The sequence below is a fragment of the Oncorhynchus gorbuscha genome, linkage group LG02 (genome assembly GCF_021184085.1).
Source record: "Oncorhynchus gorbuscha isolate QuinsamMale2020 ecotype Even-year linkage group LG02, OgorEven_v1.0, whole genome shotgun sequence".
NCBI classification, from domain to species: domain Eukaryota; kingdom Metazoa; phylum Chordata; class Actinopteri; order Salmoniformes; family Salmonidae; genus Oncorhynchus; species Oncorhynchus gorbuscha.
In genome coordinates, this window is record NC_060174.1 from 44,993,433 (window position 1) to 45,007,593 (window position 14,161).

The following is a 14,161-nucleotide window of genomic DNA, read 5'->3' on the forward strand; positions in this document are numbered from 1 at the left end:
CACACATTTTAAGGGAAGATGCTGTTCACGGTTTCCCCCTTGATGTAGCCTAACTTCTGACAGCTCACTCACTGATTCAGTGATATACCAAAATATTAGAAATGATTCCGAATCGAACCGTACTTTTAAAAACTATACTCAGCGGTGCCAAGACAAAAAGCAACACAATGACGTCAGTCTTCAAACATGAAAGGCAAATGAGCGTACAGGGTATAGTGGGATTTTGCGACACACTTTCCTTTATTTAAAAAATAGTAGGATTTAAAGAATGAAATGTAGTGCACCACCTAATATAGATATTCCGAGTTCTTTTACATGTAGCAACAAAACAAAAAAAAATCCACAGGACAAGGCTGACATGTAGCAGATAATACTGCGCTTTTGCCATGACACTACATCAAACACACCATTCAAGAGCTTACATTTCAGAACAGCTCAGATAGTCAGCTTTAGTTGTGAGGGATTAGTGATGAGATTATAAAAATATGTCAAAGGTGGTAGAAATGAGCTGTTTCCATAGCAGACAAAACCCCCAATAACCATTCTTCCCTTTCCATCTCCAGTCTGTGGCAGTGTTTCCATGTGAAGAGAGGGAAAAAAATACTTAATACTCATTCCAAATCCACGAATGAAATGTATGCTATTTCTCACTACAAGTTGCAATACTGTAAATGAAACTAGCAATACAGTACTAACCCCCCCCCCCCAAAATAAAACACATTTACATTTTCTTTTACAATGCTCCTGAATTAAAAAGTACAAATGCAAACAATCTATCAAACAAATAAAAGATGAACAACATGAATTAATGGGTAGGAAATGAGTTAACGCTTAGTACAGCTAAGAAAATGACGTCCAAAAATAAACAGTTCAGAGAGAGCGCGGATGTTCATATCATCTTCTGTCAATATCATGGGCATTAGGTTCATGGGGTCCTTCCTATTGCAGAGGTGCAACAAGAACAGTTGATCAGTTACTCCCAGGACTAGAATAACAGTAATGCAGTAAGAAGAATTAGATCATAGAATAGCACATCCTAATGTACACAAAATGGATGACATTTGTAAGGTCATTTCAGATTGAGCCGACATATGTGAATGCGGGAATATTGACTTTAAATTTAAATCGACCGAAAAGTCTTATTTTCTGCAATACTTTTACGATGCGGTTTGGATCCAGCTCTCCGTATAGAGAAAACAAAACAGCAAACATGCAGTATGTATTGACCCTCCTACTCAGACGGCATGTTCCTCCCTCAAAACAGGACTGGAATAAATGCCTGTGGCGAAGTCAAGACAGGAAGGTGGTTTAGTTGCACCCTAAAAAGGAATAACGTTACGTTCCTGTTTGTCTTCAATTCCCCCGTCTAACTATCTGTCTATAATCCCAAGGATATAATCCTAATGTTCTCCAGATGACTGACAGTGAGCTTCTGACACAACAAAGCCAAGTAGAACACAGTAAAAGAGCAGATCGTATGAAAACAAGAGACAAAAACAGCTCATGTACAACGGCACAACATCATAAAACACTAGTGTTAAAGTGATGGACTTCTTCTCCTCTATGAACATGAACAAACAACATATGTTTGATAAAACACTGAAAAACCACTTGACGGTGGGAGAATGCGGGAAGCAAAGACTTGAATGGATTCCTTTCCGAAGAACAGAAAAATGTCAAATGGTAGAAAACCGCCATTTCAGAGATGGCAGTGACAGTTACACGTTACGTGAATGTCAAATGGTAGAAAACCGCCATTTCAGAGATGGCAGTGACAGTTACACGTTACGCGAATGACAAAGGGGAAAACTGTTTGGGATTTTGAAATGATTCTTGAACGAAGTCTGACATATGGACAGTGTAAAGCCGGTTTTTGTATCAGGATTTGATCATGTATATCTATCTTCATGCTGGAGTGGCTATTCTGCATTTCATTCAACATCTAACCCTTCCACCCCAAATCACCTCACACAATGTCGCAATGTCAGACTTTCACAATACAATAATGATCACAGATCTGATCAGCTGAGATGAATGTGCTCTTTCGTCTATGATTATCAGACGCAGTATTACTTCTGGGAGCAAGCAATGTGGCAGGGGGCACACGGATGTAAGGTACACAGGGTACAAACCTGTTCTTACGTGACCGACGACAATCGTCACACCTCTACAAATGTCGACCCTGCCGTGTACCTCGCGTCATTTGCGGGAGCGATAAATTGTGCCGAATGTTTGTGGATGCATCCAGGCAGAGGACGTGAAGCGCTCATGCCAGTGCTTTGCATCAGCAGCTGTCATGTTTTTCCTGTGGTTGTAAAACATGGATTATGATGGGGCATCCAGTGAATCAGAGACAGAAAGGTCAACAACAACTATCTGAGCCTGTGACACAGCCATGCACAAAACCCACATCTGCTGCCATCTACCACTATGTAGAGTATTGTACATCCCAATATGTTCAAATTAAGATTTAATGAATGACCTTAGATGGTCCTGAAGATGATCCTTAATGCAGACAGAGTGTGAAGGACGCAGTGTCTCCGAGTTAGCTGCGTTTGGCTAAATGTCCTTTACCCCCTGCTGCCTCCTCGATCCTTCACACGACATCCGCATGTAGCAGCAATGCCAGAGTTCTTACACCTCTTATCCCAAGCAGCATCCTAGCCTCTAACCCTCCCTCAATTGTAGGATGAGATTTTAGAACTGAGACACTTCTGGTCCCGATTATCAGACTTCTAACCAAATTCCCCAAAGTACAGTAAACATCCAGTCAGTTCAGCCAACCTCCCCTCCTTTATGTTAACGATAAGTCAATGAATTGATTACTACAAGCAGAAGGTTGCAAGTGAATGCTTTTTTAAGTTCCCTCTACTTCTGCATGTTGACATGTTAAAGGAAAACGGGGCCATGTTCAATAGGGCATGTAAAGGAAAATGTTTATGCTACAAAAATGTTTCTTATCCAGGTAGTCCTAAACTGTTTCCTGTTGAACCGCACATAGGCCACCGTTATAGCGCTAGTAAAACGACTTGTCCTACAGGGCGCATTGCCATATCCGAACCACAGCCTCGTCTTTTGATCAGACTCCCTCCCTTCCACCCACTCTGTGACTGACTGACGCAGGGAAGGCGCTTTGAAAACTACAGCAGCAGAATCCAGACTACAGGTGTAGACACATCATCACTTAGTCTAGCAGGAATGTCAGTGAAAATGTGTACTGTGAAGAGCTTGTCTCGCCCCCCTACCGTTCCGACATGTAAAAAGTAAGAGAGAGAGCGAAAGGATGAGATGGAGAAAGAGAGGGAATAAAAACTAAAGAGTTCAGGCATTCCTGGAGAGCTACCATTCTGTAGGTTTTTGCGCCAACCTTAATCTAGTGCAGATGATTCTAATAATTAGCTGGTTGATAAACTGAATCAGGTCAGTTACAACTGGGGTTGGAGCGAAAACCTACAGGCGGGTAGCTCTCTAGGAACAGGGTTGAAGAGCCCTGCACTCTTAACTTGATTCCTCTGAAGTGTAATTCTTTCCATCACAGGAAACACCTCTACGAATCCAGGGCACCACCCACTTAGGGCTCATGGCATTACAACCTTGACCTAGGACCCACCCCAACCCCTGACCATCCACAGCAAGGATGGGAAACTCCAGTCCTCGGGGGCCTGGTTGGTGACACACGTTTTCCCCAGCCACTGCTAACACCAGACTCCAATAATCAACTGATCGTGGGTCCTGTGCTACCTGCTCAGACATTACGTGCCAATGGTTGCGTGCCACGTCATTGACTGTGCCATAGACTGACCGATTGCTTTACCATATGATGTGTTTAGCTGATAAGTAAAATACCTATCCAAGGCATTGTAAGATCTGGCATGCGTCAGCAACGCCTGGGCAGAGGAACGCGCCCATAGTCTTCAGTTTAGATTCATGCAATTTGTCTAATCAGGTGTGTTAGCTATAGGGCTAGGAGAAGAGTGTCACACCAGTTCGCCCCTCCTAGGACTGGAGTTGCCCATCCCTGATCCACAGCAACTCATCACATCTCATCACAGGTGGCCGTAATGTCTGGAACGGATTAAATAGCATGGCATCGAAAACATCAAACACATAGTTTCCATGTGTTTGATACCATTTCATTCACTCCATTCCATCCATTATTATGAGCCGTCCTCCCCTCAGCAGCCTCCTGTGCATCTCATCCATTCCACACCTCTGACAACCGATAACACAGGGCTCTCCAACCCTGTTTCTGGAGGGTTACCCTCCTGTAGGTTTTTGATCCAACCCCAGTTGTAACTAAGCTGATTCAATTTATAAACCAGCCAATTATACAAATCAGGTGCACTAGATGATGGTTGGAGTGACAACCTACAGGATGGTAGCTCTCCAGGAACAGGGTTGGAGTGACAACCTACAGAATGGTAGCTCTCCAGGAACAGGGTTGGAGTGACAACCTACAGGATGGTAGCTCTCCAGGAACAGGGTTTGAGAGTCTTGACTTAGCATATCAAACACTCCATTTCATAGGAGCATAAAGGACACATTTAGAAGAAACAAATCATACTGTATTGGGGGAGAAAAATGTTGTCTGACATTTTCAATGAAAAAGGGTTCCGGGGAGTAGAAAACTAGCATAGCATGTCGGAGCCTTTCATCATTTACAAGGGAAAGAGGAAGTTAACATAAACAATCAACACGACAAAATCCATGAAAACCTGGAGACTACAATCTAATCTTTCTTTTCACCGCTTTCTTCGCCTTGCGGGGGGGGTGTGAGCACTAGTAAAGCCTCCCGCAAAACTATTAGTCCAAGCGCCCAAAACATTTATATTTACTTCTGAACAGGAGAGAGACGACATAAGACATCTTCCAGTCCCATTTATCTTTGGCAAATGAATGGTGGGAGTGGACAGGGAAGAGGACAAGGGTGACACAGCTGCAGTCTGTACAGGGTTTCTGGGAAGAGTGGGGAGTGGGAGGCTTTGTGATACAGGAGGAATGGGGGTTGGGGGGGGGAGCATCCAGAGTCTATCCCATCAGGCAGTACATGGGGCTCCTTTCTCTGTGTGCTGTCTGTCCCACGCTAAGCGTCATACTTCTTCCCTGTTCTGTGGATTTGGTGGAACAGTGTCATGGAGAACGCCATTCCCAGGAGCTGCAGAGGAGGAGAGGGAGAAAAATGAATTTGGTCTTTGAAGTCTCTATAAAGATGTTTTATCATTACTGTATCAAAGTCAGAGGACACAGTGAATGGTACAGTGCAGTCAGTTCTGAGTGATGTGAGCAAACTCCTGTGTTATGTACTCTGCTACACTAGGTGAAATACATTCACTGTTAGTGCTTCTGGGCTTGTGTTGAGTTTATGACACTGAAGAAAAATCCTCCAGCAGAGTTTGAAAACAACCCACATTTTCCTATTTCCAAACCATGGATAGAGATTGGCTACCACCTCTCTCACTCAGGCCGTCTTGAAACATCAAATATAACAACATGCCTCTGTATGTCACTGATGAAATACCGTGAGATAAGTGAGCACATTATGTCAATGAGGTAAATTATGAAAAAAAAGTTTATTCTTTGAAGTTTTCCATTAAGGAATAGCCTGTGATACGTAGGACTACTTTCACATCAAAGTCGGGAGGCTGATCCTAAAGCCATTATCTGAAGCAGTCAGGACTGGAGTGAGTAAAACTCTTTATTACAGAACATAACTGGGTTCAAATACTATTTGAAATCTTTCAAAAACAACGTTAGCCTGCCCAGAGTGCCATATGGGCGGGGTTTGTGTTTTTTGACTATTCTATTGGTTCCATTGTGCCAGGAAAGCTCAGTCAAGCCCAGATACATTATTATAAATTATTTCAAGTAGTATTTGAACCCAGGTCAGTTACACATGCAGACCACACTTACTGTAGCCGGAAGTTAGCTCACTAGCTACCGTAGGAAGTATTTTGCTACTGTGATTAGCATAAGCTGCTGCTGACTTTCCCTTTCGTTCCAGACAAACTTGGGTCCATATGCTTAGGGATACCTTCTTAAACTCCTGCCAGTCCCACCTAATATCTAACACAGTGTGGTGAAAAAAACTAACAGTTATTATACCAGGCTCTTGAGCAATGCCAACCACACATCACAGATCAAACTCCAACCCCAACCTTGTCACACACAGACACACACCCTGCTCAGTATGTCTGCATTAGGGATGCACCTGTAGGACAGAGGCTTTGGATAGGATAGGGGGCAGCATTTGGAATTTTGGATGAAAAACATTCATTCATTCAACTGCCTGCTACTCATCCCCAGAATATAAGATATGCATAGTATTAGTAGATTTGGATAGAAAACACTCTGAAGTTTCCAAAACTGTTTGAAACATGTCTGTGAGTATAACATGTCTGTGAGTATAACATAACTTATGTAGCAGGCGAAACCCTGAGGACAAACCATTTCTTTTTGAGGTCACTCTCTTCCAATGCGTTTTCATTGGGAATCCAGATTTCTAAGGGACTTGCTTGCAGTTCCTACCACTTCCGCTGGATGTCACCAGTCTTTAGAAATTGGTTGAGGTTATTCCTTTGTGTAATGAAGAAGTACGGCCATCTTGAACGAGGGTCACTTCATGTGTACTGTTTGATAGAGGCGCATGACCAGAAAGCATGCGTCAGTTTGTTTTCTTCCTGTATTGAACACAGATCATCCCGTCTTCAATTTTATCAATGATTTACTTTAAAAAATACCTAAAGATGTATTACAAAAGTAGTTTGAAATGTTTTGGCAAACTTTACAGGTAACTTTTGAGATATTTTGTAGTCACGTTGCGCATGTTGGACCCGGTGTTTTTCTGGATCAAACACACCAAATAAATGGACATTTTGGATATATGTGCACGGAATTAATCGAACAAAAGGACCATTTGATGTTTATGGGACATATTGGAGTGTCAACAGAAGAAGCTCGTCAAAGGTAAGGCATGATTTATATTTGTATTTCTGCGTTTTGTGTAGCGCCTGCAGGGTTGAAATATGTTTTCTCTCTTCTGGTCATGGAGGTGCTATCCTCAGATAATAGCATTGTTTGCTTTCGCTGAAAAGCCTTTTTGAAATCTGACACGTTGGCTGGATTCACAACACTTGTAGCTTTCATTTGGTATCTTACATGTGTGATTTCATGAAAGTTACATTTTTATAGGGATTGATTTGAATTTGGCGCTCTGCATTTTCTCTGGCTTTTGGCCAAGTGGGACGCTACCGTCCCACATATCCCAGAGAGGTTTTTAACTCATGCGGACTCTCCCCAGCTTTCTCCAGCTTACTCTACAGAGCAAAGTAGAGGTCTGAAGCAAAGTCTATCTATGGTTCTAGGTTCCATATTTTGTTATTAAGCAGATAGGACAATAGTGTGAATACAGAAAAGACAGGAGTTTGAGTCAAAGGGCAGTAGGCAGTGGACCGGATTCAAACCCATGCCGGCACAGGGATACACGTGTGCCAACACTAACCGCTGGACCACACAGGCCATCTCTCTGCAGACTGCCTTTTAATGAGACCCATTTCTGCTACTCTCTCAGTAATGGGCTGGGGAATGTTAGGTGGTGGGGTCAGGCCAAAAGTCAAAGGAAAAGTAAACTATGTACAGTATATTATCCTTCTGCTGCTGCAGGCTCAGCCTTCTATATATCCTCTTTATATCTCTCTCATTCTCTTCCTCTACTTCTCTCCTGCTCTCTTTCTATCCCTCTCTCAAAAACACCCTATGCAACAGGCGTGTTTGGGATTTGATCATGTGTGTGAGCAGAGAGAGCGCAGACCAGCCCTGTGGTACAGTCTAAAATCATGGTGACAACTCTACGTCTATACGTTAAAGAGCTTGGGCTCTCCTGCCTCTGACACAGAGTAGGTAGGGAAGAGCAGAGAGGCAGCTGGAGTTAGACAGGTAGGCAAGACAGGAAGCGTAGACAAGGAGGCAGACAGGTTGGGAAGACAGGTGCTTTAGGGTAGTCAGGGAGACATACCACGAGAAAAGATAGTCAGACAGGTACTTTAGGGTAGTCAGAGAGACATACCACGAGAAAAGATAGTCAGACAGGTACTTTAGGGTAGTCAGAGAGACATACCACGAGAAAAGATAGTCAGACAGGTACTTTAGGGTAGTCAGAGAGACATACCACGAGAAAAGATAGTCAGACAGGTACTTTAGGGTAGTCAGAGAGACATACCACGAGAAAAGATAGTCAGACAGGTACTTTAGGGTAGTCAGAGAGACATACCACGAGAAAAGATAGTCAGACAGGTACTTTAGGGTAGTCAGAGAGTCAGACAGAAAGGACAGACAGGAGGAACATAGGGATGCAGCATGCTGAGATCTCTTTATCAGGTCTTATATCACTTCCTGGTGTCTGGCTCCAGCGTTGGGCACAGAGCCAAGGTGCTTTGATTTTCTCAGACAGGACCAGGGAACACCAGACACCATCTTCGATATTTCAGTACGGCAGAATGTGTAGATACTACTACGCCCACTGAGCATGGACTTTATTACTGGCCTGTCTCTCACAGGGAGAGTATGGCTGTGAAGTTACACACACACACACACACACACACACACACACACACACACACACACACACACACACACACACACACACACACACACACACACACACACACACACACACACACACACACACACACACACACACACACACACACACACACACACACACACACACACACACACACACACACACACACATGCTTCATGGAGAGAGCTTGCTGCTTACCTGCACTACCAAGATGCACATGCCAATGGTTCCCATGAGATGCTTATTGTCATCGAGCCACTCCTCCACCTTCTCATAGCAGCCCTGGGGGACAGAGGGACAACAATAGAAGTGTGAGCGGACACTAGCACTTGAGAGAGAGAGAGAGATATAGAAGAAAGATAGAATAGGGGGTGATGGAGGAAATATGGAAGAATAGTAAGAGTCACTCGATGGAGATAAATAACGTTCTGTCAAAAACAGCAATTGGAAAACACTTTGGATCGTTCAATTTTGAATATGGCAAGACATTTAATATTTCGGACGCACAAGGTTGTTGGGGAGGAAAGATAGTAAAATCACTGAAGTGGCCCTTCTGTAGCTATCATCTCTGGTTCATGTATATTGTTAGATGTTATCAATCACAGGTTCATTCACAGGTCACTACTACTTGAAAAAGTTTGGCATGGGCCCTCAAATTCTGAAAACGTTCTACAGCTGTACCATTGAGAGCATATTGACTGGCTGTATCGCTGCCTGGTATGGCAATAGCACCGCCATCGATCGCGTGGCACTACAGCGGACAGCTTACTACATCACTGGGGCCGAGCTCCCTGCCATTCAGGACATCTGTATCAGGCGGTGTGGAAGGAAGGCCCGGAAAATCGTTTAAGCCATACACTCTACTAAATGTAAAACTATATAAAACTAAACATATTCACGTCACCAAATTATTGATTAAAACACACTGTTTTGCAATAAAGATCTACAGTAGCCTTAACAACACTCTGTAGGGTAACACCATGGTGTAGCCGGAGGATAGTTAGCTTCCGTCCTCCTCTGGGTACATTCACTTCAATACAAAATCTAGGATGTTCGTGGTTCTCACCCCTTTCCATAGATTTGCATAGTAATTATCAGAACTTCTGGAGGATGTCCTCCAACCTATCAGAGCTCTTGCAGCTTGAACTGACATGCTGTCCATCCAATCAAAGGATCAGAGAATGAATATAGTACTGAAAGCAAAAGTACAGCTAGCTAGCACAGCAGTGCATAAGATTTGGTGAGTACTTGGGGCGGCAGGGTAGCCTAGTGGTTAGAGCGTTGGACTAGTAACCGAAAGGTTGCAAGTTCGAATCCCCGAGCTGACAAGGTACAAGTCTGTTGTTCTGCCCCTGAACATGCAGTTAACCCACTGTTCCTACGCCTGTCATTGAAAATAAGAATTTGTTCTTAACTGACTTGCCTAGTAAAATAAAGGTAAAAAAAAGAGAGAGAGAAAGACAATAGTTGAACAGTTTTGAGTAAATACATTTTTTCAAAAAGGAAGGAGAAGCGAGAGAGTTAGCTACTGTATGTTTCATATTTTTTTCACTTTCCCTTACTTAGCTAGCGAATGCAGCTAGCTAGTTTAGCCTACTCAAACATCCGGCTCAAACAGAGAGGGATGCTACGTTAGTTAGCTAGCTGCCTATGGCTATCCAACACTTTTACACTGCCATGTCAAGGTAAGCTTTTGGCTTTTGGTTGTATTAATTTCACCGGCCACCAGGGCCTGCCGGTGTAACTGCTAACCTCCTTGCTGACTGTACACTGTACTGCATGATTGTTGCGGGTTTACTAACGTGTTAGTTCTAGTAGCTATGTTGACTATGACGTTATAATATGGAGAGAGCGATGTAGGCTGTGTGTAGCGGTCACTGACAGCTGACATGTTGTGCACGGAAGTCCACAAGCGAAGGGTGAGGAGGAGAGCGCATAGATGCGAGATGAAATGATACAATTACCAAAGGGATCATGCTACAGTATGTGGCTGCTATGAAAGTGAATTATGTTTGCGTGTGATCAGAGTATTAAATCAATTAAATCAATTCTGCAGTACAGAAATATAGGGAACATGTAGACCCTGAAGTATTGTGCTATAAAATCAAACTGCTGACAAAGTAAGCAATGTTAGCCTACTTAAAATCAAAATTATGTTCAAAACAATACAATCCTTACCTCAACACACTTGCAAAGTAACGATTGTATAGTCATTTGAAATATATACTTCTTTTAGATGCACCTTTTGTCTGAGCAGAAAGAATCTGTGCACTCTTTGATTGGCACTAGAAGAGCCGAGTGAGTCCATGTTTACGTCATGCCACCCTCCATCCTTGACTTTTCCTATATAAGTCTATTTAACTCACATATGTTGTAAAAAAAATATATTTCGATATCACAAACGGAATGTGTTAGAAGCAGATTTAAGAGGATTTCTTGTATTTATTTTTTTGTGCGCAAAAAAATAACTTTTTCAAATCCTCCTACATAAGTTACATGCAGGTAAAATGTTTTGATTTCTATATATTATCAGAAAGATCAGATTATGAGGTTACGAAAATCCTTACCATTGCCAAATAACTCTCAAAATGAAAGAGATAAGCTCTATTTCCAAATAAAACGTTTTCCAATGATAACCACTGTTCCATGCACTCCAAACATGAGCATGTGCCACAGTAACGTAAACTATTGAAAATGCTATTGTGTTCAATGTTTTTGTTGTCATATTCTGATGTTACCCAAGACCTTCATACACACAAAAAATATATATATGTTTCCGATACCATATATGAAATGTATTTATTACATTGTAGGGTCAAAGGGTCATTGGGTCAAAGGGCACGGCTTTTCTGGTGTTAAAATGCTCTTTGGTTTCCCATGCTTGTGACATTGATCACATTTGATTGTTTAATATATGACCTATAAGCCTCCAATTTATTCCAGAGGATCCACATCTCATGACAGTGACTGCCCTGTGTCCGCCTGGTGTCCAGTGTGCCCACTCACCCGTGTCCAGAACATGTTGGTGGAGTTGCGTCCGCACTCCTGGTAGTGCTCCTGGCAGCAGCGGTCGGGCACCACCTTCTCCTTGAGGGCCTCGTGCCAATCTGTGTACCCTACCACCCCACAGCACTTCCACTGCAGGACACACACACGGAGGGCGACGGCAGAAGTTAGTGCTACCTGTGCTACCTGTGCTACCTGTGCTACCTGTGCTACCTGTGCTACCCGTCCTTAAAACAATTCTGATGGATACGTCAGTAGGTTAGTCTATTGTAATTACGTATGTACGCTCCCTGTAAGATGCTGTATCTTAAGATGCTGTATCTTAAGGAGCCCATAGCATATTCCAAGAAACAGTATGGATGTTCCATACCGGCTGTTCTGTAAATTCAACCATCCATGGTATTTACAGCAAAAATGCTTTCAGCCGAAGGCTTCGTTATAAATGCATTTATGCACTATCCTGAGGTGAACTTGAGTCCACATGAAAGTTATTTTGCTGTTTTACACGTGAAAGTGGATCGTTCACGAATGGTCATGATCCTAGAATGTCACATACTCCATACCTCTGCTTGGATGATGTTCCATGCGTTCCTGAGGCCTACATTGTTGTCTGTGTTGTACAGAGACAAGCCGTCCTTCAGGTCCTGCTTGGCATTCTCACTGACCTGAGGACAGATCACACAACACACAGACCTTGGTTGGATAGATGGCTCCAGGTGACCTAGAAATCTGTCAGACACATTGGATTATGCCGTGTATCATTTGTTGAATCTGAAGGTTTGCCTTTGACGTCTCTCGATTCCCTCCACTGAGCCTACATTTAAATATGCCTTTTGGCGTAGCTATTGCGTTTTCCTCTCGACCGGATCTTAACAATACGATCAGTGCTCATGTCATTTCTAATGGATATAAATATTTCATCACACGTGTTAATGAGATTATTGCATACAATCTATGCTTGGCTGTTCCAGAGCAGCCGTGTATGCCTAGAGGGCTGGGAAACGACCATGGAAGATTGAAAGCGGTGTGCAGAGATGGGAGTCATTATATCGAGAAATGACACTGTGTCTGTAAGAGGAGTGCGTGCGGGTCTTACAGGACATAAAACAGGCAATTTGTTTCATGTTGAAATCTTAAAGCATAAAGCAACTGTAATGTAATGTCTGTAGAAGTACAAGATGTCCCCCCATTGACACGAATGGCACAATAACCGTGGCGACGCTGTCAGTGGAAGTTACAACCCGCTGGGCACACCACGTCATTTCAACATGGAAATGTGGGTAATATTTGATTGCGACGTTGATCAATGAGACTTGAACCTTTATTCCCCCACAACAACAACAACAAAAACCACAGAAGTTTGTTGAATTCCTAATGTGTTATCTATCACTATGCTCTCAACCATCTGAAAGAGCAACCAAATTCCAATGGAAAAACCATGTCTGATTTTTGATTCAGTTGTCATCTAAATGTGTTATTCCTGCGCTTTCAACCATTTAAAAGCACAACAAACAGATCTTTTGTATTTCTACTTCAGTTTTCTCACTGTGCTTCATCACAACCAAATGACATGCACATTGCTATTGATACTACATTGAAAATACATATTGCAAGTGATCGATGCTGTTTGAGATAATGCACAGATTATTATCGCAAAAGATCTCCACAGACCTGCAACCTTTGAATGCTATCGTGAACATGCACTCTTTCTACGATTAGGCCTACATTAGAAAATGTATAATTACAGTAACCTCAAAATGTGGCTTTGGATGTGTTACTCATTTTAAGGTTGAATAAATACTGTTTTATTAGTTTGTAAGATAACCTAACTTTAGGCTATTTACTGTCTTACAAAAGTCATATCGAATTCTGTTTGTTTGGTTACTCAACCAAATATCAACATTTAAAATCATTTTTTTTATATGTTAAATATTAAATCATCACTGTATGTCTAATAAATCAATGTACATTTATTTCATGAAAATAACTCCAAATATAATATTATATAATTTATTTTCATGAGCCTCCTTTAGCCATTGAAATACTGATTGTGTGGGCATGTTGATACATTTATTTACATACACAGCCATAATTGGCGGATAGGATCGTCTAGAGTCTAGAGAGCATGGGTAGGCAACTAGATTCAGCCACAGGATGATTTTTATCTGAGATTATGGTTGAGGGGGCTGGAAAATTATAATAATATTTTGTAAACTGCAAATTGACAACAACTAAGCCCTATATATACTATATTATATTTGAAAATAACAATCATTTCATAGCTTGACTACATTGAGACATACATTTTATTTGTGGGAATATATTTACTAAATTAAAACTTTTTTTAAACGAATTCCTGTTGATTTTTCAGTCATTTTTGATACAAAAATACAAAACAAATACAGGGGGAAAGAAATCACGTTTTTGACTGACGCTTTAAAGGGAAATGTATCGACTGCTAACAAACTGTTAGGGCCTACATAAAGCTGTCCCAACAGCAGAGTCCCAACATCTTACCACTGCTACACATGGCTATCAGCGGAGCCTTGTCTGGCAGCGAAACAGTTAATTCAGCCT

At 42.1% G+C, this 14,161-nt stretch overlaps 1 protein-coding gene across 3 annotated transcripts in view; it reads right to left on the reverse strand.

Annotated features, from left to right (window-relative positions):
* Window positions 1-213: 213 nt before the first annotated feature.
* The window catches only part of tspan9a (tetraspanin 9a), a 292,652-nt gene continuing 278,704 nt past the window's right edge, over window positions 214-14,161 (reverse strand). For all 3 annotated transcript variants that reach the window (XM_046310828.1, XM_046310819.1, XM_046310812.1), the window contains 4 exons: window positions 12,148-12,249; window positions 11,585-11,716; window positions 8,777-8,860; window positions 214-5,155 (listed from right to left, as the gene is read on the reverse strand). In XM_046310828.1, coding sequence (XP_046166784.1) covers window positions 5,084-5,155; window positions 8,777-8,860; window positions 11,585-11,716; window positions 12,148-12,249 — 390 coding nt within the window. In that variant the 3' untranslated portion in view covers window positions 214-5,083. The remainder of the gene's footprint in view (window positions 5,156-8,776; window positions 8,861-11,584; window positions 11,717-12,147; window positions 12,250-14,161) is intronic.